This window comes from Cyprinus carpio, chromosome A6, assembly GCF_018340385.1.
Source record: "Cyprinus carpio isolate SPL01 chromosome A6, ASM1834038v1, whole genome shotgun sequence".
Taxonomy (NCBI): domain Eukaryota; kingdom Metazoa; phylum Chordata; class Actinopteri; order Cypriniformes; family Cyprinidae; genus Cyprinus; species Cyprinus carpio.
Window position 1 is genome coordinate 23,230,006 of NC_056577.1, and position 25,870 is coordinate 23,255,875.

The 25,870-nt window shown below is 36.1% G+C and overlaps 2 protein-coding genes across 6 annotated transcripts in view; one reads left to right on the forward strand and one right to left on the reverse strand.

Annotated features, from left to right (window-relative positions):
• Positions 1–712: 712 nt before the first annotated feature.
• On the reverse strand, positions 713–6,831 carry LOC109080839 (protein XRP2). Its single transcript, XM_019095850.2, has 5 exons — positions 6,431–6,831; positions 3,329–3,997; positions 2,039–2,153; positions 1,850–1,935; positions 713–1,751 (listed from the first exon to the last, which is right to left on the reverse strand). Exons 1-5 carry the CDS (start codon positions 6,584–6,586, stop codon positions 1,668–1,670), a joined length of 1,110 nt encoding a protein of 369 aa, XP_018951395.1. The 5' UTR covers positions 6,587–6,831; the 3' UTR covers positions 713–1,667.
• A 2,194-nt stretch (positions 6,832–9,025) lies between these two features.
• Positions 9,026–25,870, forward strand: part of LOC109091006 (sodium/hydrogen exchanger 7-like) — a 37,221-nt gene continuing 20,376 nt past the window's right edge. For 3 of the 5 annotated variants that reach the window (XM_042758504.1, XM_042758505.1, XM_042758506.1), the window contains exons 1-11: positions 9,027–9,406; positions 16,386–16,588; positions 17,113–17,190; positions 21,384–21,460; positions 21,893–22,005; positions 22,170–22,275; positions 22,845–22,986; positions 23,734–23,839; positions 24,309–24,397; positions 25,026–25,139; positions 25,340–25,451. In XM_042758504.1, coding sequence (XP_042614438.1) covers positions 9,118–9,406; positions 16,386–16,588; positions 17,113–17,190; positions 21,384–21,460; positions 21,893–22,005; positions 22,170–22,275; positions 22,845–22,986; positions 23,734–23,839; positions 24,309–24,397; positions 25,026–25,139; positions 25,340–25,451 — 1,429 coding nt within the window. In that variant the 5' untranslated portion in view covers positions 9,027–9,117. Of the gene's footprint in view, positions 9,407–16,385; positions 16,589–17,112; positions 17,191–21,383; positions 21,461–21,892; positions 22,006–22,169; positions 22,276–22,844; positions 22,987–23,733; positions 23,840–24,308; positions 24,398–25,025; positions 25,140–25,339; positions 25,452–25,870 lie in introns of all 5 variants that reach the window. The other 2 variants (XM_042758503.1, XM_042758507.1) reach the window with 1 other exon arrangement.

Sequence of the window (25,870 nt, forward strand, 5' to 3'; positions counted from 1 at the left end):
GAGCCAAGCTACAGACTTGAACCCGCGACCTTTGGGTTACAAGTCCGACTGGTTGTGGGTTCGAGTCTCTAGGGATTGTAGGTGGGAGGAAAAGTGAATGACCAGTACTTTCTGCCAAAACTTATCAGTTTTCAAATCTATCTCTGTACCTCAGGACTGCTTAATACTCTTAGAAAGGTCTACACTTAATGTACCTGTTACTGCCATTTATTTGTATTTATTGCTCTGTTTGCGTCTATTGTTCTGCCTGTGAAATAGCACATGGCACTTTAATATCTCAGCGCCCTCCACTTATGTCTATATTTGTGAATGTTCATGTTTTCCACTTGATTATTTATGTATGGTCCTGTTATTGTCACTGTATGTCTGAGCCTTATCACAAGCATTTCAGTGCCCAGTTTTCCTCAGTGTTAACTAGACAAATGATGATAAATGATAGATAAATGCCTCTTGACCTCTTTATGAAAGTCTGAATGTTCCCCACATAACCAGGACAAATTAGCCTTCAACTTTGGCATTCAAAGCTGTCATGTTTCTGACAATATGCAACGCTACTTAACCAGAGTTTTCCAGTAACTCACAATCTCTGTAAGCATACATGTACTCAACTCACAAAAATATTTGCACCAGTTGATATGTCTTAATTCATTTGTGTAGCAAGATGTAATCTATCTTTGTGTCTATTTGCAGATAAAAAGAGATGACACGTAACTTTTGACTAAAATGAATGTATTGACAAATTACAGCTTATATTCAATTCTACAAAATTGTCTCATACAAATAAGAACAATTTAGAAATAAAAAAAGACCACTGTGATTCTCTCAAATGTACAAACTTTTTTTTGGTCACATGAAAGTTGTGCTTGCTAAAATGTTCCTACAAAAATAGAGCAGTGTAAAGGAGACAACTAAAGCTCCTTTTAGTAGTACATTCAACATATCAGATCAAACTTTTTACATTCTTTTTAGAACAGTGTTACCTTAAAAACATATATGGAGGACTAATGTCATTTGTTTACAATAATAAAAAAAAATACTGAAAAAAAAAAACAGAAAATACAATTTGGAGACAAGTCAAAAGCCATGCTAACAAGAAAAAAAAGAAACATGGCTATACACACACACACACACACACACATATATATATATATATTTGTAAAATATAAAAAACCTGATTCAACAATTCATGTTTTCTGGCATTTGACAATTTTTTTTTTTACAGCTATCCAGTACACATCAACTAAATGACTAAATGACATGTATACAAGCAAAGAATAATAAAACACAATTTCCAGCTATACATTTAGGGGAAAAAATTAATTAATATCTATAATCAAATTCATTATTTTCAGCATAAGTGATAAATTGTCCACAGCAATATTTGATTAGACTAAAGTTCCAGTTCTCAATTTCGTTCACTATCTAAAGGCACTTGCCTTCATGATTGGTTCCAAAACCCTGACCATATGCCACCATATGACCATATATGTAAAATTGTCAGATCACAGAGATTGTCTTTTAAAATAGTGGTTTATATAAACACCTAAAAGTGTTGAGATATCAGTGGCTTCACATATTAAGTAATTCCAATTCACTGAAATGACAAAATTGACAAAACCAAACAAATATAAACCCACATTAATTTGAGGCGCTCCTTTGTGCCAGTTTCACAGTCCCATCTGCATGTCAGCAAAGTTGAAAAAGTTGTCGACATCACGTGATGACGTATTTTTGCTCTCGGAAACAAACAGCTACAGGAAAAGCAGCAGATAGCATGAAAAGCTTTAGATGGTCAGTGCAAATCCTCAATAAATAGACTTGAGAGGTAACAGCTTCCTCTTATAGTTACCTTAGTCCCATTGAACACTTCATTAGCAATGGATCGACACGCTTCCACCACACCATCTCCATTCAGCTCGAGGGCTACCACTGGACCTGCAGGGACACAGATCAGTGTGTTATAAGAGACATTTATATTTGCAACTATTTACAAGAGGCTGTACATGTTCTTATTTGGTGTAACAATACATTACTGAACCTTTGGTGATCCACTCAGTGAGGCTTTCTGCATTATTCTGAAACACTCGGTTCACATCCTCAGGGCGCATGGAAACCTCTTTGGTCTGAATGAGGACAAAGCCTTTGGTGGTTGTCTGCATTTAGGTGGATCAAGAAAAATTAAGGTTACAAAATTAAAGGTTTTCGCAAATCAGCTTGGTTATGCATTGGTGAACAGGCCGGGATTTCTGTGTGTGTTTTTAAATTGAGATTTGAGAACCATAAAAATAAAACTCAGTGAACACCACTATAAAGTGATGCATGATGGCGAATATATTGTTTCTGTCTCTTACTCACATATTTGCTTTAACAAATCCATATATTGCAGAGGGCAAGGATAGTTTAGGTAAAAAGATTGATTGCTATAGTTTAAACACACATGAAATCAACTTGATTTTCATTTTTAAAGCACATTTGTTTTGTCAATGTGAAAGACTCACTTTGACGTAAAAACATTTCATAATATGCTATGATATGAACAAAACCTTTGTAATAATGGGCTGATATCTGAACAAAATGCCTGAATGAACACTACATCAGTTGTTCTTTCAGATACAGAATGATTATCATAATCTTTCTTGCATTCTGCATAAAAGTGTTTCATGTCATTTGAAAAGGATTTGTTAACTGAAACTATTATACTGTGAATTGTCAAATAAGACCTTTAAAAGCATGCAGCAGAGCCCTTCCTGTTAAGCCCATCCTGCTTTTGGTAACAAAATACTAGAACAAACAGTAACGGTGCCCACAACCTAAGATATTTTCAGACAGTCAGTCACTTCCTTTACTTTCTTCAAGTATAAAAATAAAAAGCACACTAGAACCAATATAGAGACTTTTTTGGTGCCTAAAGGTCAAAGTTAATCAAACACAGGCAACATCTCTAGCAGAAAAAGACAGATAAAAGTTACAAATTTAAGTCAAGTGGAAAATAGTATACATCCTCTTTTCTATTTATATAGGTGGAGTGACTGAAGAAAGTTGATTTCATTTCCCAAATTAACATGAAAAACTTGCTGTGAACAACGTTTTTCAATTAGACGTTAAACTGAGTAATAAACACAAAGCTTTTTTGTTTTTTAGAAATGCTACATCAGGAAATTTTGACTGATTCTGATGAACTTCCAGGTTGAGAAACCTCAAGCGTGTAACACTAATAAAATTCAAAGATGAACAAATATGCTGCACATGACGTCAGTTTCAGGATCACCCATTGCTGGAACCATAAATGACAATTCTACACCATCAACTCTATCAAATGAGTTCTAACCTCATCAATGAGCTTGCGGGCGTTAGCAGTGGTGTAATCTCCAGCAAAAAAGACAAACAGGCAGGACTCGTCGCTCTCGGTACGCCGCCCTCCTTTGGTCAGGGGCACTATGCTCCGATTTGCTTCAGTAGAGATTCTCACAGACTTGAATTCTGACTCAGGATCTGGTAGAGGCATATACTCCAGAACAACAGAATCTTCTGGTAGGAGACTCCAATTGGTCTCTCCAGAGACAGGTGTGAAGTCGTGAATATTACTCCAGTTGTTGTTAAAGATGCTGAGGCCTGCATCTTTAAAGTGGAAAGCCAGATCGGGGTAGTAGTACTGGTAGCAGCCAAACTTCATGCCTGTTGAAGACTCAATGATGGGTTGGGTGGCGCAGCACAAAAAGACGTCCATTTTCTTGCAATCTCTGGTGCGGAACTGCTGGCAGGCCACCACACACTTGATATCTTTGCAGTCTCTGAAGAACACGCTGCCTTTGACCGGACCTAACATAATACGGCAGTTCACACAGTCGTCAATGGTAATAGTCGCTGAATGATCGAAAACGTAGATGTTACAGTTCTCACAATCCTGAATGACAAACTGCTGGCCATTGAGTTTGCCTGGCAACCGGCCCACTGTCTCATTCTTTAGGCCTGTCAGCATGAAGTCTTTTGGGTCAACCTGCATAAAAATGTGCAAACATGTTAATAAATGGAGAACTTCAAAAAGCTATAAAACCATTATCTGATATCTTTGCTCTCTGGTTCCCTTCACACTCTTGAAACAGGATATCCACTCCCTCTAAATGTTTTTATTAGCATATTGCATTATGCTTTTGTACAAAAAAGAAATCAATTTCTGTTGTAGTTAACTATACTTTAGAACAAACCTGTAACCCTAAATATTAACACTATAAAGCCGATTGTATCATATTTGATTTAAGAATTTCTAAGGCGTCCGAATTATCAGCATGATCAAAATATGCTGAAAACCCTGATGTACACAATATTCTACATGCCTTCTGCCCTCTGATTGATAGTTTACACTTTTTAGCAAACAACTTTAACTTAAGTAATATTCTTAAATTCTCCACTTTCATTGTGGTACGTGCCATTTTTCTGTGAGAATGACTTTCATATTGTTATTAATGTTTCAAGATGAACATTTAAGGGACTGAAGCAACTTATGTTTACTTGTTAAAATGTAAGTATCAAATGTGATACAACAGGCTTCTGTTGAATGTTTATTTATCTCACAATCATCATTGTATTGCTCCACATTATTATGTTTTGCCCACTAAAATTACCGAGCTTTGATCATAAAACTAAGCATTTAAATATAATCTTACTAAAACATATTATTGAGAAATAGAGTGACAACTAATATTTATCATTTTTGTATTCCGTTATCTTGTTATAAAAATCTTGTTGATTTACATCACCAGCTATCAGAATTTCATCTTACTTTTTGGCAACATAAAAAAAAAAATCTGCACCAAAATGCATAATTTTGCTAGTTTGGGCCTCTGAATAAAATGTATGTTTTCCCCCTCCCTGATCTCCGTATTCTTACTATATTATATAAGCCTTAAAAGCCTGATGTATCAAATATGATTTAAAACATAAAACACATCAGCAACCTTTTTTAGATTTCCCTTTTATATTTTTCAGACTATTATTATTATTATTATTATTAATATTAAATGACAGGCTTTACAAGGTTACACTTCAACAGGAAACTCATTTTGCATTGAGACACAAATGATTCCTCAAATCATGCAGCTTGTTGCACATCAGATTTCAACTGGCAGATGATAAAACAGAAAATAGAAACAACAACAACAGATTTAAACTGAAGGAGGGACCTGTGTTGTATCTGGAGACAGACCATTACAGAAATTAAGAGCTCTTTTGACTTGGGCCAGTAAGTTTCCATCTAACAATCACTTAAAACACCCTAACAATCACACCCCTGGCAACTCCCATACTAAAGAGAACTCTCGAGTTTACTGAATTTAAGTTAATGTGATGAAATGGAAGTAGCAACAAATCTGTTCTACTCTACTGTGACGTCTATCAGAGAGTGAATTATTATAGAAAAAACGATACGGGGGCTTCGTTCTATGCATCGATTGTCATTCTAATAAAATCTATAGCATGTAATTAGAAAATATATAGGGTGAATTTTCACTTTAAGCCAAAATGTAACCACAGACTTATCTAATACAGCTAGATAACTCTTAAATTAACCCACGGCTTGAAAATGCTAATCCCCAGCCAGGTTTTAGGACCACAAAGTAAACAATGCTATCAAGTTTGATTATCTTTTATACAAATACTTAAAAAATATGTGTGGGGCCAACTGGAAGATTGCTGAGGCCCTCTAGTGGGCCTTGACCCCTGGTTTAGAACTACTAACGTTAGTTAATTCATCAGATCAGACACTGCCATTGACACACCATAAGAGAAAACTGATAAACATTTGGACTTGTCTCGTGAATTGGTTTCCTTTCAGTCTGCACTTGAAAGCATCGACCAGGGCAATAATAGATTCATACTTCCGGACATCTAAATGCTATCAAAGCTTGGTTTTGCGGCGGGAGGGGCAGACACACACTCCCACCCTGACTACTCCCTCTCTTCCTCCCTCTGACACACTGTCATACATGTTGGTGGCGACACCACTTGCACTTATGTGCTAATCCCGAACACAGCGTTATCTGGGGAAGCGCCAGTCAACCAAGTTACGTGCCCTGACTTTAAGCCGATAATAAGCTCTGTTTATAATTTACCATTACGTTTGAAAACCTATAACCGCCGAGAGACTTTCGTATTGACGGTCAGTCGAAAGCACAAGTGGAAAGCACTCAGAAACACCCAAACCCATCGCTAGCGTGATTACGCATGTTGTGAATTGCATAAAATTGGCTTAACAAGGCGAGTTGAGCTAGCGCACATAAACACTAGCTATTTCAGACGGACTGTTTGGAGTTAATTCTGCATGATTCCTACAGCAATTATGCAACATAATATACTGTGTAGTATAGTCTAGTGCACAAAAACGGGTTCTAATCACTGATCTATATAGATGTGTGGTTATAACGCAGCGTCGTACCTTTTCTCGTTTGTCCCAGCTGTACTGCTTTGGAGCCTCCTGGTTGCCGTTGCTGGATTCGAGGAGGTCATTGCCCGTCGCGCTCTCGTCCCCAGCGGGCAAAGCAGAGTCTTTTTTAGGAGATTTTCTCCTCGATTTGGAGAAGAAGCACCCCATTTATGGACGATCAGTCGTTCTATATGTCAACGCGCCCCTCCTGTAGTAAACGCCAAGCCTTTCTGAGAGAGTCTCGATCAGCCGCAGTAGTAGCCTCCGTCACTCTCACCCTCCCCAGCCCAGAAAGTAATCAAGAACACGCAACCTGTGCTCTTCCCGTTTCCTTGACCCTCGAGTCAGCCAATCACTACAGCGCACCGCGTTACTAGGGGACAGCGAATTAAAGCAAATCGAGTCCCCCCCATCGAAATCCGCTCTCCATTAGGATCCTGTATCTACGAAATCCATCGAAGTAAGAGGTGGGGGTTGTTACTAATATTTGACCCCTGCCTTATGCAAATACAGCATTTGGTTCGTGCGTTGTGTAAACTCATCTTTGCATATGAATAATTAATGTGAATCATAACATTGGTGCACTCGGATTACACTGTTGGATGTTTGGTTTGTTATATTGTTGTATATGTACCTATTTATTTACATTACTAAATATAGCCTATGTGTATGTATTACTCATAAATAAATAAATATAATTTAATTTAAAATATAGGCTACATAATGTTCATGGATTAAGGGAGATGCCAGGCAAGGTAGTTCATATTTTAGCATTTAAAAAAAAAAAAAAAAAAAAACATGTTCCATTATTGGTGTAAGTTGACCCTGCTTTTTGTATAAGATGTTTTGCTCTTACTGGAGACCTTCAAAATATGCAAAAAAAAAAAAAAAAAAATAGACTCACTTTATTGATAACCTGGTCATCAAATGTGTCAGTTTGTGCTTTTAAATAAAAAACACTCCAGGACATACATTTAAGATATTACTATGAGGTTTAACTGCATTTTTTAAAAAGAAAGGTAGGCTAAGTAACATTGCAGCTCATTGAATGCATTGTACAGAAATTCAGTAACAGGCCACGTTTTTGTTTTCTGTGTGTGTGTGTGTGTGTGTGTGTGTGTGTGTGTGTGTGTGTGTGTGTGTGTGTGTGTGTGTGTGTGTGTGTGTGTGTGTGTGTGTGTGTGTGCTCTATATCACTTTAATTGAGCTATTGTAAATTGCACACAAATAATGTTACTGGGAAAATATAATGTATGTAGAAGAACCACAGATTTCAATTACTAGCTTTTTATGTTATGTGTTATTTGTGTGCCAAGAAAACTGAAAGATGTCAGTTATAATCTTTTATGTAAACCAATCAGCTTATGAAAGTTTTCTCTTAAGGATTTCTGTGAAATGTGGTCTGATGGAGCAAAATTTCAATCATACTTAAAAGATTGACATTAAAAGTCTTAGCATGGCGGCTGTATAAGGCTCATTACTTATATATACATTTGTAATAAATTTACATGTGACACACAGAAAACATAGTATTGCACCTGCTGTTCAACTGCCGTGCAACATACTGCACATAATGTTCTTTGGTAAACTGCATGAACTCATCTGTGTAATTGAACATGTCACCTGATGACAAATTCTAATTATAAATAAATAAATATAATTTGATTATAAATAATAATATACAGACTTGTATATTTTTTCAAGAAGCACAGAAAGAAAGCTTTCAGAAATGATTTTCAAAAAGCTGCTGTCTAAAGCATTGTGGCAAAATTCTGGAAACTTTTTCTAAACTGACCTACACTTGCAAACTCAACATAAGTGTAAACAACATTTGAATCTAAAACGTGTGATTATTTTTGTCTTTACCCTACTACAAAGATAGTTTTAAACATGTAGTTTTCAAACCAGGAAATGATGACTTTCCATTTTTCATATATCAAAGGAAGTGTGATAGTATGCAAAAAGGAAATCTTAAATTCCTGTTTGTTTCGAGTCTGTCCTAAGGACCTCTTATTTGTTTCCAGCAATGTGACAGCTAGACCTTTGGAGGTCAGTAAAACTGCAGGGATTCAAATTCTTCAAAACAACTCAGTTTTCAGTGATTTAGAAAAAAAAAAAAACTACTTTGCTTCAAATGTTTTTTATCCTCATTGAAATTTAAACACATCAGATATCTATCTATATCACCTCTTAAAATTGCCTGTCCTCAAACCTCAACAAGAAAACAAACAAATATTTAATTTAAGTGTCAATAACTACATATACTGAGTGACATCCTAATGTTTCATTGTTTGCTTAATGTTTATTGCTAGACAACTGCATCATCATTTTCAGGGTTTGAAAATCTATTTAGGGTTGCAAAATGTTTAAAGCTTATATAAATTGAAACAGCTCATTCATTTTGACTTCCTGATGTATAAAATCAACATTTTCTTTAGGTTAAGCACCTTCTTCACTGCTTGTTTGTTGAAATGTTTAAAAAATACTTCATTCAAGAGGTTCAAGACCTGTTTGTTTTATCATTTTCATGGAATGTACTAGTACTAGAGTAAGGGTGAAATATTGGTGTGCGTGTCTCTTTAAGAACTTGTCTGCGGTCTGCTCTGATACCTCTCATTATTGCATCTGACTCTACCTTGTGGCTGACGCAGCAGAGCAGAGGCAGTGAGAGAAGAAACCCGCCACCAGCATCCTGCACCATGGAGGCGGCCACAGCACCAAAGCCATGGACATTATATGCATTAGGAGGAAACAGCTCGCTGTTTGCTATTATAATGTTCATTTTAAGCCAGTGTTGTCGGATAAGAGCAGATGACGGCGGCATTGAGGAACTTGCCACGGAGAAAGAGGCAGAGGAAAGTCACAGGCAGGACAGCGTGAATTTACTTACATTCATTTTGCTATTGACACTCACTATCCTCACAATATGGCTCTTCAAACACAGAAGAGTGCGCTTCCTGCACGAAACAGGACTGGCTATGATATACGGTAAGAAATGAGTCTTTTTAACATTGCGAAAGGCGTGAAGCATCGTCTGTGTCTCAAAACCGAATGAACCGAAGAGCTCGATAGCATTTTTGGCGTACCGAGTCATCAGAGATGAATCATTTTTAGTCGCGTGGTTTTGCGCATTTTCTGTCTAGCTCATTAGGTATTGAGACACAGCCATCATGTAAACCCTTAGCTAAGCCTCACTTGAATGAGACCGTGTAGCCTGCTAGCTTGAACGAGCGCTAATACAAACCTTGTGCGTCGAATGTCATTATAATTCAATGTGGTGTTTAAATTGACGTGGAATAGATTGATGTTTTTGAATGCACCACAATAGATTAGCCCATATGCAACCCACAGTTTTGATGTTGCATAATATCTTATATGTGTATAACAGTTTAATCTATAACTCAGTTATTCAGGGACTCATACGCGGGGGGTTTCGCTTCTTATATTTTGTTTCCGTCATTCCTTCTTTTGAGTTCCTCATACTAGCTTTGAATAGTGTGACAGCATTTGAATTTCAGGTTGGATCAGTCTACAGCAACATGATGTTATGTATTCTGTGTCAAGAGTCTTAACCAAACCTTTTATAAGCTCTACTTTAAAGGGGACATCAGATGCTACATGCACTTTTACAAGTTGATTGAACTGAAATGTGTGGGCAGTGTGTGTAAACAAACATCCTATAATGATAAAAATAATCCACCCAGTGATTTTTTTTTAATCTACTTAAATCTTTACCCCTTTCTCAAAAATCCAGCCAATCCAGATGCCTTTTTATGTGACGTCACACAGACAGGCCCCTCCCACGATAGTTTGATTGACGGTAGTGTCAGCACAGACTGGACTGGCGTCTTACCATAGACCCGCCCTGAGTGAGCGGTCATCAGTCCAGTATTGCTTCGATGCTGGAGCAGGTGTAGACAAGAATGACTCCTAAGTGATTGAGGTGTTTTGTTGTTGGATGTAATAATGAACATAGCAGTCATCATTTACTCCTCAACATCTGAGCCGCAGAAGATGCAGTGGATTTGTTTCTGAAGGGAATGCACCCTCGATCTACCAAAATGTGTATATCTTTGTGTGAATCATTCGGGGTCCAGCTTCCCCAACAGAAAAAGTGAGTATAAAGGCCCCCGATATACACTGGAAAAAAAATGCTTTGAATTTACTTAATTTTAATGTGAACATCGGTCCCACATGATCAGAATGTGTTCATCTGACATAATTTTCCTCTTTTTCTCAAAGACTTATTGCTTGCCAAACCAACATATTTCATTCATGTTAAGACTACTTAAAATAATCATGTTGATTCAAGATATTATTTGTAGTTCCTGATTGTCATTTCACAAATGCAATGTGTACTGTTAAAGTGCTTTCATTGAGTTCTAAATGCTAGTGTTAATCAAAAATATTATGCAACTCTAAAGCAGTTTCATTATGTCTCTGGTACCAGAGTTGGGTAAACCAAACTTGCTTTATTAAATTCTAAATGTACCGTAGACATGTTCAAATGTGTGAATACAAAATCTAAATTCTAAAATTGCATCTGCCATTGACAATTAAGGCAAATAGCAAGAGTTGGTACTTTTTTTTTATTATTGAGTTGTTAACTTTACAAATTTACAAATGGAGGACTGAGCACAATTGCCATGAATTGATTACACAGAAGAATAAAAAACACACTTTAATGCATCAATAGCATATTCAAACAAAAATACATAATGTATTGTCAAATTGGATGAAGAACAGCAAGACATTTGTAAAAATATTGACTATCACAGTAGACTTAAAAGCACATATACAAAATAGTGCATTCTGAAGAAAAAGAAAACACTTTTAAGTAATCCAAACATGGCACAACGTGAAAAAGTTAAAATAGAACAATAGCTTGTTACAGTTCACTGTGAAGGTTAACCATGCATCTTAAAGGGTTAGTTCACCCAGAAATTAAAATTCTTTTATTAATTAAAAACATGTAAGACCTTGTAAGACCCTCATCTTCAGAACACAAATTAAGATATTTTTGATGAAATCTGAGAGCTCTCTGACCCTCCATAGACAGCAATGCAACTGAAATGTTCCAAGACCCAGACACATAAGAACGATATCAGTTAAAAAAAAAAAAAGGACTCTTCATAATGGAGGAAATCAAAAATATCTTAATTTGTTTTTCTGAAGATGAATGAAAACAAATCAAAGTGCAACATCCCCCCAGTTTGTATAACTGTTTAACTTGATTTCAAACTGGTCTGTCTCTTTCCACACCCTCAAAAGGGATCTTTTATATTCCTATCCATCAAACGCTCCATCAGAGCTTTCTCTAGTGCATAATTAGCTTTGATATTATGCACTTCCTTCCTATTACTCTGCCCCATTCTACTCCTTGCATGTCTTTTTTAGGATGAATCGCACACAACATGAAGCAAATTTGACTTCAGCTATTGCGTTGAATCAGTTTGGCGCAAGGTAGTATTTTTTCCAGGTTGAATCCAGGTTGACATGTTTTGGCTCAAAGAACAGAGACACTTGCTTACTGGCTAGATGGCAGATGGTAATGTTACAGTTGTGTCTTCTTGGGTGTGTTTTTCTTTCTGTCTGTATTTCCTACTGTACATTACAGCATTCGGACCGGGCTGTCAGGGGCTTTCTGTTCTTCTTCCCTCTTGGATTACAAGTGACGCTTCATGTAATGTGTTGCAATTGTGTTTTGCTTTGGTGTGCTGAGCCTGTGACATACTCAACAGTGCAGGGGAAGACAAACATTAAGCAGCATTAGCTGGATTCTGATTGGACGGGAGAGTTGCCTAGGTCACTCATTGTCTTTGCTGGGTTCTAAATGTGATGCTAACCCAATTACTAATGCTCATTTAAGCCTTGCTGCAAACCGTATGTGTGTGCATTATTTTGTACTTCAGTTGTAAACTCACTCTTCCGTATGTTGAGTTTAGCTCTGGAAGTCGTACTCTGGCTTGTCTACATGTCGATGGCTACTGTAGCTCTCAGGATTTGTGTGTTGTTACCAGAGGTGGAAAGTAACGAATTACATATACTCGCGTTACTGTAATTGAGTAGCTTTTTTGTGTACTTCTACTTTTTAAAGTAATTTTTAAAATCTGTAATTTTACTTTTACTTAAGTATATTTTGTTTGAAGTATTGTACTTCGCTACATTTTAAAACACATTAATTACTGAGTAAAAAAAAAAAAAATCGCTCGCTGGAAACTACGTCAGTAAATAATGGGCAGGAGGGCAAACTGGCGCTAAAATCACAAGAAAGATGCAGACGGACAAAACAGGCGTTAGTGGTGCAGACACCGCTGAAAACGAAACCCCGTCATATTCTGAAGTTGAACTCGAAGGAAATGAAGTAAACCTCTAGCCATATGTAAGCTCTATTATGCAGTGTAAGCTGTGCTTGCCTATGGAGACCAAACTAACAGCTTATAAGATCTCGACAAGACATCAACCCTTCGCAAGCATGTAGAGGTAAGCTAAATAATTGCATCGCTGCATTGGTGTTTAAAATGAAGCTTTGACATTTTAGCAAGAGGTATTGCACAAATTAGCCAAAAAGACAGTGGTGCGGAGTGTGCGATATATATCGTTTGCGATAATATCAATTGTTGTTTTAATGATGTGCGCGCGCATTTAGAGTGCGTTCTTTCACTGTGTGATTCAGTCTTGCAAAATACATTTAGAATGATCACAAAATTGAAGATATGGGGCAGAAGATTTACATATTTATATCATTTCATATAGTAAATCAAAATCACACAAAGAATGCCGGTTTTTTCATGATTATATATATATATATATATATATTTTTTTTTTTTTTTACAAAAGGTCAGTAAACAAATTAATTAAGAGACCTGCGTTTTATACACCATATTGCCTGTTTTTGCTCTATTTTTACAACAAAAAATAATTCCAAACTCAGCCACCAAAGCACAGTTTTGCGTCTCTGAGCAACATGACAGTGTTTCGTTCCTGAATGAATCAACCGTTTAAATGATTCGGTTCAATCACAATGACTCACTTATTAACCAGTGACTTGCTGCCACCTACTGGCCATTTCACATTTAAAGTTTCTTTTGATTTTTTTTTTTTTTCTTCAGTAATTAATTTCTTATAATTTCAAATGAGTATTCAACATTTTATGTCTTGTATATCAAAGCATTATTCATGCATTTGTAACTGCAGGTTAAATGCATTCTTGTCCTGCATTAAACAGTGTAAATACATCTAAATGCCACTTCCAATGAAGCTTCTGCATTTCCTCTGCATTGAAAAGATGAGTTTGTTGATACTGATTTGCCTGGTTTTGCCTGATACTGATTTGCCCCAAATGTCTTATTATTCTAAATAACGGATTCCTTTAATTAAAAACAACTAGTTTGAGATTAAAAGGCCTATCCCAGGGGTGTCAAACTCAGTTCCTGAAGGGCCATAGCCCTGCAGAGTTTAGTTCTAACCCTGTTCCAGCACACATATCATGTAGTTTTCAAATAAGCCTAAATGATTAGATAAGCTGGATCAGATGTGTTTAATTAGGGTTATATCTGAACTGTGCAGGACTGTGGCCCTCCAGGAACTGAGTTTGACACCCTTGGCCTGTCCCATTTTTGCCTCCCTTCCACTGTTAAAATGTAACTAAGTAATTTTTACTCTGAGTACATTTTAAATGAGCTACTTTTTACTTTTACTCAAGTAGATTTTTAGACTGGTACTTTTACTTGTACTTAAGTAAAATGTCATTAATGTAATGGTACTTTTACTTGAGTAGAATATTTTTGTACTCTTTCCACCTCTGGTTGTTAATTTGATTTTTATACTGGTACTTTTACTTGTACTCTCTCTCTCTCTCTCTCTCTCTCTCTCTCTCTCTCTCTCTCTCTCTCTCGCTGTCTCTCTCTCTCGCTCTCTCTCATCCCCATGTGCATTTAGACCTCTCCCCTGTAAATCCAGTTTCACTGCAGACATTAGTCTTGCTTTTAAGAAAACATGAATAGAACATCTTACACCATTTTTAATTTCTTCTCCTTCCAGTCACCTGAGCTGTTAATGCCATGTGACTTATGACTCTACAACTACAAGAAAATGATGTCATGACATGTATATTGTTATTATTTTCAGAAACAGATGCAGTTTTTTTGTACTTTTGACAAAATATACAAGAATAAGGACAAATGATGAAAGATAGCACTGCCTTCTTGCCGCAGAATTTGTTGTGGTCTACACAGGTTAGCACTGGACATGTGAAGTCTGGTTTATCATGGTTGAGCACTTGACATGTAAACTGTGGTTTATCATGGTTATAAGTGCGTAAAGCCAAATAAAACATTTGGCCAACAGGAGGTGGTGCAAATCTAAAAGTAGTGTGACAAATTTAGTTTGAAAAATTCTTTAGCTTCAAGAAAAATGTTCAGAATATAGCAACTTTGTTAACTGGTTAGCAGCATTAAAAAATATTCTGAATTAAATAAAAGGGATTGTATTCCTGTTCCTTAGCTATATTGGTCAGCAAAGGAACGGTTTTGTGTGTTTTTTTTTTTCTTTCTTTTTTTTGTTTCCTTGAACCAAATGTGCCGCACTAGTCCTCAAAAGTGAAGCCATCGCGTTTCGATCGCACCCAGGTGGCTGGTCCCAGTATAGGTCATAAACCCGCCCTCTCCATGTAATCCAATGGGACGTGGGACAAACTAAATAATTAAATTTCACTTTAAATATTTTGTTTTCAAACATGGTTTATGTAATTTGAGGTAGATTTTATCACACTGATAAGTTAGGGGGTTCGTTTTTAAAATAAGTTTGGTTTTAGTAAGTTATGTGATGCTATAAAAACGGGAGTGTGACGTCATGATTGACAGCTGAGACTGACAGCTTCTCTGAGCGAACTGAGGCGCCAACTGACTTTTTCGGGATCTTCAGGAAGAGATTGGAGTTGTATTTACATTATTTTAACACAAGCCTCATACGAAAAATCAGCAGACAAAAATTGGACCAGTCAGGCTAATTTAAAGTTTTTCGATCGAACCTGCCAAATCTTGACTCCCTGACACTGGATCCTGGCTCTGGATTGTGAATTTGTTTACATACAGAAGTGCATTTTCTAAGATTTCTGGATTACAGAATTGTGCCCATAATTGATTCTACATATACCCATTCTTTGCATTTTAATTAATTGAAATTGTGAAAATTTAATTTTGCTTTGTACCATTTATTTTGTTCCTGTTAGCTAAATCTGACGTATTAAAATTTTTGCTGTCTGTGAACAAAGCCAAGTTATTAGCTTTACTTTTGGGTACCATGCACTGCCAGAAAACATGCAAAAATTGTATCTTTAGGGGTACAGTAGCTGGGTCACTGGGGCAGAACCTTTAATGGGGTATAAGAGGGCACCTTATCTACCCCTAAAAGATGCATATTATTTCCTTAGTAGTAAAAATGTACACCTAAAGTACTACTATGAAACTTTTAGGGGTAGATAAGGTACAAAGTTTTCTCTTTAAGGGTACTGCCCCAGAGATGGACTGTTGTACCCCTAAAGGTAAAGTTTTTGGACCTTTATTCTTGAAGTATGTAGTCTGCAGCACATTTAACACATTTCACTGTATTTGACTCCATTCAACAGAAATCTGCAGATTTTCCCCATCAGATCAGTACTGTTGTGCGGTTATGGTGTTTTTTGCCTCTGTTCTTGTTTCTGTAGCCCATGCTGTGTGCGGTTGACTTCCTCTGGCACTTCATTAGTATGGAAATACCCTCCAACAGATTTGATACAGCAGGCTCTCATCTCTACTCCCTGACATCACACATAAACCAATCTGCTTATACTGTGTTTTGAAGGAAAGAAGCCTAATTTCTCTGTCACAGCAACAATTTGTTGTTTCCAAAGAGGTTTCCTTTTTCACAAACTAAGCCAATGTATTGAATGTGTATGTGAGTGGTTTATCTTCTGTGTGTCGAACAGGTCTGTTGGTGGGTGTTATTTTGCGGTATGGCATCCCCTCCACCAGTTACCATAATAAAACTCCTCCGAGTTGCACTCTGCAGGAGCGTCCTGTCAGCACGGTGCTCCTCAACGTTAGCGGAAAGTTGTTTGAGTACACACTCAAGGGGGAGATCAACCTTAGAGAAATCCACAGTGTGGAGCAGAATGACATGTTGCGCAAGGTACGTCAGCAGCGGTATACATAAAGAAGATATTTTGAAGAATGTGGGTAACCAGACAGTTTCTGGTCCCCATTGACTTCCATAGCATTTTTTCTATACTATGGAAGTCAAAAGGGACCAACAACTTTTTGGTTACCCACGCTCTTCAAAATATCCTCTTTTAAGTTTAACAGAAGAAAGAACCTCAAAAATTATAAATTATGTAATTAAATTATAAATACTGGATCCCTTGCTACTGATCTGAACAGCAAACAGACAACAAAGATAAATGAATAACTTTAAAGCATATCGTTAAGACACATCAACATCCTCCTAATGTTTGTTGTTTAAATTCAAAAAGACAAGTTCCAAAAATGTCTCGCCACATCTTCCTTTTATAATTAAAAATATTTCTACACAGGATTAACAATTGCAAACTATTAATGAGGTCTTTAACAAGATTAATAGCATTTGTTTATTTTAAGCAGTTTACACATTTTATCTATTATAAACATTTGTTTGTAACAATTTTTTTTTTATTGCAGTTGACCTTTGACCCAGAGGTGTTTTTCAACATTCTGCTACCTCCCATCATATTCCATGCCGGATACAGCCTCAAAAAGGTATGAGTGATATTTTGTGCTGGGCAGTGACCTTAAGACAGCTTTAGCTTTCATTTTGCTTGTTTAGTAGAGTGTTCATCCATGAAGGTGCTGCTTTACCCCTTTACATTATGAAATTTTGAGATAGGATCTAGTCTAATGCAACCCGATCTCTGTTCTCTCATCGTTTTGCTTCAGCGTAGGGCTGGACGATATGGCCAAAATTTATATCACGATATATTTCTTAATTTCGGTCGATACGATATAATTCCGATATCGATATGAACACTATAAAAAGCCTCGTAAAAACTGCCAAGAACGCCCACAACAGATGTCAGTGTATATACATTTATGAAAAATGAATTTGCCAAGTCTGACACCTCCTTTTAAAACCATTTAATATTTTTGGTAAAAAAAAAAAAAAAAACCTTATTTTTTGTATTTAGCCTTCATACAAACAATAAATGTGAAATCACTGTCAAAAAATCATTTCAGTCTCACCTAATTAAAAGTAATATCTTTAACTTCAAATTGTAGGCTAATATATACTACCAGTCAAAAGCTTTTGAACAGTAAGATTTTTAATGTTTTTAAAGAATTCTCTTCTGCTCATCAAGCCTGCATTTATTTGATCAAAAATACAGCAAGAAAAGTAACATTTTGAAATATTTTTACTATTTAAAATAACTTTTATATTTGGAAATATTTAAAAATGTATTTTATTCCTGTGATTTCAAAGCTATATTTTTAGCATCATTACTCTGATTACATGATCCTTCAGAAATTATTCTTATATTCAGATTTGCTGCTCAAAAATAATTTGTTGAAATCAGCTGAGTAGGTTTCTTGATGAATAGAAAGTTTAGAAGAACATTTATTTGAAATAGAAATATTTTTAACATTATAAATGTCTTTATCATCACTTTTGATCAATTTAAAGCATCTCTGCTAAATAAAAATTTCTATAATTTCTTTCCGAAAGAAAGAAAGAAAGAAATGATTCTGTCTCAAAGCTTTTGAATGGAATAGTGTAATCAAATCAAATTTAATCAAAATGTAATGTTACAAAAGCTTTGTTTCAGATAAATGCTGATCTTTGGATCTTTCTATTCATCAGAGAATCCTGAAAAAAAGTACTCAACTCTCTTAAATATTGATAATCAGCAAATCAGCATAATAGAATGATTTCTGAAGATCATGTCAAGACTGGAGTAATGATGCTGGAAATTCAGCTTTGATCACAGGAATAAACTACATTTTAAAATAAAACAGTTATTTTAAATAGTAAAAATATTTCAAAATTTAACTGTTTTTGCAGTAATTTGGATATAGATTGAAACAAATGTGCTTTAGTCAGTTTAAAGAGTATGAAGAGTGCTCTTGAGTTGCTGCAGGAAAAAAAAGCATGTTGCTGGAGCCGGGCTTAAATGCAAACTGATTGTCTGCCAGCAGGAGGCGCTGTGAGAGTGGTAGACCCAGCGGTTTCTCCAGGAACGGCTATAATCAAAGGAGCTGCGCTTATGAACGCTTCTTTAACAGATAAAATGAAAATGCTATCGAAACTTTTCTGAAAACAGTCGGTTCCCTTCAGAGATACATTCATATAAAACACCCGCGAGATGTTTTGATTTTGAAACGTACAGTGCTCATATTTATTCAACGAAGTCAAACGCCACAAATAAATCAATGTATGGGGAACACTGGTATATCGAAATATCGGAAATGTGTTTAAAAACCATATCACCGTTATTGAAAATGTTTTTATCGCGATACATATCGATATTGAATTATTGTCCAGCCCTACTTCAGCGGAAGATTAGCCTAACTGCAAGAGAGAAGTACGAAACAGAACAGATACTTATGATCAAGAGTGTCTAATAGCTGGTCAAACTTCATTTATAATATTACACTGTCACCTTTATAATTGTGTTATAGTTAAGTTAATGTGTATTTAACATGGGAAGTCAGATTGTGACCTTTGCATTTTAAAAGCCAAGTAAATTTTAGTGTCTACTAGTATTATTGTTCATCATGACCTGTAATTCAGTTCCTTACAGAGTTACTTTGGGATATTTATAAAGAATTACAGAGCTTTTTGGTAGTAAACAGTATCGGCACAAATACAGACACATTGAAGTAGTATACAGAGGAATTGCTAATTATTCTGCATATTGTTTTTTTACACTTACTTGAAATCTTTAAAGTCATAGTTCATCCAAAAAGAGAGATTTTTGTTTTGTTGGCCGAGTGTTTGACACCCAAGTACACAATAGTACAACGTATTGAACACAGTGTACTTCTGTTCTTCATCCTTTTCATTTGTGTCAAATTAACTAAAGTTTATTAACTAAAGTTAACTATACTTTCCATGTAAAAAGTGGCCTATAGTACTCTCTGCCATGTAAACTGCAATGCATAATCTCACCAGTTGCGTAGATCAGTTTGTAATGTGACAGAATGGCCATACATTATCTGCTTAAGTATTACCCCTTTTGGTTCATTTTACTGCAGTGTTTATAAGGTGGATATCACTTCTGGATTCCAGATATTAATGTGAAGTTTCAGATTGTGCTGAGCGAGCAGGGAGGCCCTGAGGAAGTGAGAGGAATGGGTTTTTGCCAGCTGTGTGTGTTTGAGACACATTGTTTCCTCTCTATGTACCACTCTTTTTGATGAACCTTACAGAATAGAGGAAAAGTGTGCAGCTCAGAGGTTGTATGATTTTGGGAGTAACTGAAATTAAATTGTTTACTGCAACGAAATTTCACACCGAGCCTTCGTCTCAAATTGACCAGGCCTTAAAGGGATAGTTCACATAAAAAAAATAACATTTTGTCATCATTTTCTCACTTTCAAGTTGTTCCAAACATGTATGACTGACTTTTTTTGTGGAGAAATGTCTCAGTGTTTTTTTACTTCCATACAATAAGAGTCAGTGGCAACCAAAACTGTTTGGTTACCATTTAAAAAATCTTCTTTTGTGTTCTGCAGAAGTCATAAAGGTTGGGAAACAGCATGAGGATGGAAATGATGACAAAATGTTCATTTTTTGCTTAACTATCCCTTTAAAGCCACCAAAAATCTGCACCCACAGAAAACTCCCCTGAATTTCCCAGAATTACAGTTTTTGTTTTTCATGAAAGTCAACAGGTCCTTCGTCCATTGTGTACTCATTTATTAATTTGACCAAATTTGATTGTTTTTCTGTTGTCGATATGAGTGTAATACTATCAGTTCCACTTAACAGTATTAAATCTCAGTGTGTATATATATATATATATATATATATATATATATACATTTTAAATATGATTTTAACACAGTAATGTTAGGTTTACCATCAAATTTATCTCGTAGTTGCTGCACTTTGTAGCAACAGAGTGACTCAGCATATTGTGACTGATACTTGCACAGGAAAAGAACATCTATCTTGCTCTGTAAACAAGCAAGGATAGAAAAATAGAAGAGTAAAAATGTCAGTGTGTCAGGCCATGTGTCAAGATAGAGACTAATAGTCTTCTGACATTGTACATCATGAGAAGGAAAGTCAGATTTATTTATTCATTTTAACCTTAATTTCACTGTCTGTGGCTAATCCGTGTTCCACGAGTACTGTTTTTTTGGGGTCAGTAAGATTTCTTTTTTTAATAAATTTTATTACTTATAAGTTTTTTCCCTAAGTAATGTATTCTTTTATTCAGTAATGACACACTAAATTGATCAGAAGTCACTGTAAAGATATTTATTATGTTACAAAAACCCTGTTTCATATAAATGCTGTTCTTTTGAACTTACTGTTCATCAAAGAATCCTGAAAAGAAATGGTATTACGGTTTTAACAAAAATATTAATGAGCACAACTGTTTTCAACATTGATAAGAAATGTTTCTTGAGCACTAAATCAGAATGTTTTTTGAAGGATCATATGACACTAAAGACTGGAGTGATGACTGCTGAAAAGTTAGCTTCGCCATCACAGGAATAGATCATATTTTTAAATTTTTAAACGGATTAATATTTCACAATATTACTGTTTTTACTATTTCTTTTAATAAAATAAACACAGTATATATAGATATAGTATTTATTCATTAAAAAATACATACAACAGAGGTTGAACTGTTTTCTCAGGACAAGGATATTTTTACAGCTTTTTTTGGTTTGACATGCTCTTAAAATGACATGGATTAACATGCTCTTCCTTGTTCCTCCAGAGACACTTCTTCAGAAACTTAGGATCCATCATAACTTATGCTTTCCTGGGAACTGCCATTTCCTGTTTCGTCATTGGGTAAGTCACTAAGGCTCATGATATTCCCACTGACCATGGAATTTGTTGCATACAGACAGTCACCATCAGATTTGTTTTTTTCATTTGCTGTTGTTTGAGCTCCACCTTCACATTTAGTACCTTGAGCACACACATTCTTAATGCAAAAAGGTTTTTCAGTGTTTAAAAATCAGTGTCAAAAATGCTCAAAATCTGGTTTAATCTCAACAGGTTCATTTGTCAAATTACACAATGGAAAGTCAACTTGCATTGGTTGGCGGTGTGCTTTATTGTATACTCCACATATATAGCTGGATACCTGCGTGTTTCATACATGCAAGCAAATAGTATAATAGTATTGAAATGCGCTATTATAAACATAGCTTAACTTTGATTTGTGGTCATACAAGCCTTATTTAAACATATATGTATATATATATATATTTGTGTTTAAAACCTGATGTATGGCGTAGTGAAAATGATGCAGGTTTTGGGTCAACTCACGGACAAGTTCTACTACACAGACTGCCTCTTCTTTGGTGCTGTAATATCTGCCACCGATCCAGGTACATCATCTCTCTCTCTTCCTCCATTTTAACTTGCTGTTAAACTTGCTTTTATGAACTGCTGACAAATTGTTTTTATCAAACTGACTAGTAAGTTTTGCATTACCATTCAGGATTTCAGTACCATTATGTTGCTGATTTGTGTGTGTTTGTGTCATTTTTAGTCACAGTGCTTGCGATCTTTAATGAGCTCCATGCTGATGGTGATCTCTATGCACTGCTGTTTGGAGAGAGTGTTATGAACGATGCAGTCGCCATAGTCCTTTCATCGTAAGTCCCACTTTCAAACAGTATCACTCTCTTGTTCATTTTCTGTTGCTGCAAAAAAAAGGTTTAAATCACGTGATTTGTCTGCGGCAGTTGGCGGGATTTCCCAGGCTGCCAGCACAGAGTGGGTGCTGGGGATATTTTCACTGTAATGCTGAAAAATAAAAACTAATGATGCTGCAACTCTAGTGGTGTTTCAGGACGGTGCTCTGACTCCCCCTCTTGGACACAATGAGCTGGAGCTGATTGTTTCTGATTTCCTGTCTCAGCACCACTTACACAATTTGTCCATAAAGTTGGATTATCACAGCAGAATTGTTGTTTAGACTTTGCTTGGAAAAATAACATGAGAAAATAACATTCTATTTTATTAATAAAATAAAAATAAATTGAAAATAAAATAATGTGCGTTGTATTGACATTGGGTTCACATTATGCTTCAGGTCAGGTCAAGGGAGGATTTTTATGTCATCTGTGTAATCTTTAGTCTGTACTTTTTCATTGGGTGTACTAGTCAGATCAGCACAGTCAGTTCATTTAATAATTTAGGTTTTTTTGTCTTTGGTATTCAGGTCAATTATGGCGTATCAGCCTGCAGGAGCCAACACGCATACATTCGATGCCTCTGCCTTCTTCAAATCGGTGGGCATCTTCTTGGGCATCTTCAGTGGCTCTTTCGCTATGGGTGCAGTCACTGGAGTAGTCACTGCCCTCATATCCTTATGCATGTTGCTAAGAAATCAGTCGAAATATATTTAGGTTTATGCAAATAAGTTGAGTTGATGTCCTTTTGGCTTCATTGTGATGTTGATTCTTGTTTGTAAAATTAGTAACACTGTAGAATTATCCTTTAAACAGCAGCTGATTTCTGTCAAGAGAAGAGTACTTGGAGTAAGACTATGTTATTTTAAATATATTGCTACTTTTTTAACAGAAGTCACAGTAAAAATATTTATAAACTTACAAAAGAATTCTATTTCGAATAAATGCAGTTTTTTTTTTTTTTTTTTTTTTCCTTTTTATTCATCAAAAAATGCTGAAAAAACGTATCAGTGTTTCCACAAAAATAAGAAGCAGCATAACTGTTTTTGTCTTTGATAATATTTCTTGAGAACCAACATACTAGAATGATTTCTGATCATGTGACGCCTAATAACTGGAGAAATGGCTGCTGAAAATTCCGTTTTGTCATTCATTTGAAAATATATTACAATAGAATATAGTTATTTTAAATATTTAATAATTTTTCAAAATATTACTGTTTTACTATGGTTTTTGGTCAAATAAAGCAAGCTTTGATGAGTATAAGAGACAACCAACCCCCCCCCCCCCCCCCAAAAAAAAAACATAAAAGATTTTTTTTTTGAATGGTAGTGTATATCTTTATTGATCTGAATCTTTTTGGATTACCTAACTGATTATTTAATCAGATGTGTGGTTTAAATTCTTAACTTTATCCACGTGACAAAATTCACCAAGCTGCACTGCTTCCCTCTGCTGGAGACTGCTCTGTTCTTCCTCATGTCTTGGAGTACTTTTCTACTGGCTGAAGCTTGTGGATTCACAGGTGGGTGTTCGTGTGGGTTGGGAATGAAAGCATAGTGGTTAATCTGCTGGGTAACCCAGAGGTCAAACTATAATATAATATAGAGTAATACAGGGCTGCAGCTGCTTCCCCTCTAGGAACAGCACAACATTTCCTGGAATAATAGTATCATTTTCTGGTTTTAGAAAATCATCTGTTCAGGTTTAATCTGCTTTATTAGCATGACAAAAAAAATTACGTTCATGTTATGCCAAATTCTTTGCATACCAATATGCAAATAAAACTTATAAACCTAAAACTTTCTCCATTTTGTTGTTCCTGGGCAGGCCATGATGCTGAATTTTGGCATCCTTGATGTGTAAATGTGTTCGGTCATTTGCACTTATCATCTGGTTGTTTTATTAGTCACCTCCTGTACTGAAATTGTATCCCACCCCCCACTTGAAAGAAAAAAAGGCACAAATGATGCTAATATCCTTTACTATTCCAGGTGTTGTCGCTGTGCTGTTTTGTGGAATCACACAGGCCCATTATACCTACAACAATCTGTCGGAGGAGTCAACTAAACGCACTAAACAGGTAAAATATTTTAGCCTAGTGAACATTGGGATTTTAGTTGCTTCCAGAGCAGCTGGTATAAAACCAGAGTGATATGAACTTTGATAAAGTAAGGTATGTAGAAAAAAAAGCAGCAAGGAGGTTTTTTTATTTTTTTGTGGGAGGGAGCCCTGCATATTCTACTTCAAAAGATGCTTTGATGCAAGGGGGCCACAAGTCGAGGGATAGTGCTAAGTGAATTCCTAGCACCCCTGTGGTGTCGTCAGAGCAGTGCAATGTGATGAAGTGAGGTGGGGTGCCTACAGTAATTACGACACCCCTGTGGCGCTGGAGTATTTCTCCAGGGGGCCGGACCCGCTATTTTCAAAGCTCCTGTCTATGGAGAGAAGGGTTAAAAGTTACAGACTGTAGAAGTTATTGAAGTCACAGGAATTGAAGATATCAGCCTCAGCCTTAGATCTAACATATGTTACAGAAGCCTTTGTAGAGTATAGAGAAGTGGATCATGCATGTCTAGTTCACTTAGGGCTTGATTTTAAAAACGTGTCATTTTGCTTTTGTGAATGTTGTTTTAGCTGTTTTGTTGACCAAATGTGCCGTTGTCAGGTGCATATGGCTTCATGTGTGGCATGTTCCTTTGCTGTTGCAGTTGTTTGAGGTGCTGCACTTCCTAGCAGAGAACTTCATCTTCTCATACATGGGCCTGGCACTCTTCACCTTTCAGAAGCACGTCTTCAGCCCCATTTTCATATTTGGAGCCTTTGTATCCTTGTCTTACAGTTGAAATGAAAGTTTCACATCACAGCTTATAATTGAAATGAAAAACTTTAGTAACACTGTAAAAGTCTTTAAATGTTAATGCATCCAGAATAAAATAATACCTTTTTGAACAGTAGCGTAGGTCTAAATTTCCATTAACTTAATGTGTCAAAGAAGATTTTTCTTTAATATTTTGACTACTAGATAGCCATCTTTATCGGCAGGGCCTTGAACATCTACCCTCTGTCTTTCCTGATTAACCTGGGCCGAAGACACAAAATCAGAGGAAACTTTCAGCACATGATGATGTTTGCAGGTATGGTGGTGAGCACACCTGGCTTACTTCCTCTTCTCTAATGCTTGCATGACATTAAAGATACGGAACTATTTAATAAATACAATAAAGGAGAATATAAATTAGTGCAATCAGTTTTGTAGCGTCCTCTAATGTCAAACTCTTTGATGTGAACTCTCGGTAGATTTCAGCACCCTGCTGAAGCTTATCGAGATCTAAATTAAGAGTGAAATGAGGCATCAGAATCAGAACATCTCTAATAACGGCTCTTGATATGGAGCACCTCCCTTCAGACCAGAACACCACCTTCATAAAAGGGCAGCAAAGTGCAGTGCCCCTAAAACACAACTGATCGAGGGTGATGGCTGTTTGCCTGCTTAAGTGCAGTGCCAATCTATTTGTAGCAGGGCTGTCATTCTTTCTAAAATCTATTTTGATTG

What these genes read in the sequence shown, in the direction of transcription:
- LOC109080839 (XM_019095850.2), bottom strand. Translation starts at nt 6,586, where the DNA reads ATGGGGTGCTTCTTCTCCAAATCGAGGAGAAAATCTCCTAAAAAAGAC. An exon ending in CCCGCAAGCTCATTGATGAG is followed by an intron (nt 2,154 to 3,328) that starts GTTAGAACTCAT and finishes ACCTAAATGCAG; the next exon opens with ACAACCACCAAAGGCTTTGT. An exon ending in AAGTGTTCAATGGGACTAAG is followed by an intron (nt 1,752 to 1,849) that starts GTAACTATAAGA and finishes CTTTTCCTGTAG; the next exon opens with CTGTTTGTTTCCGAGAGCAA.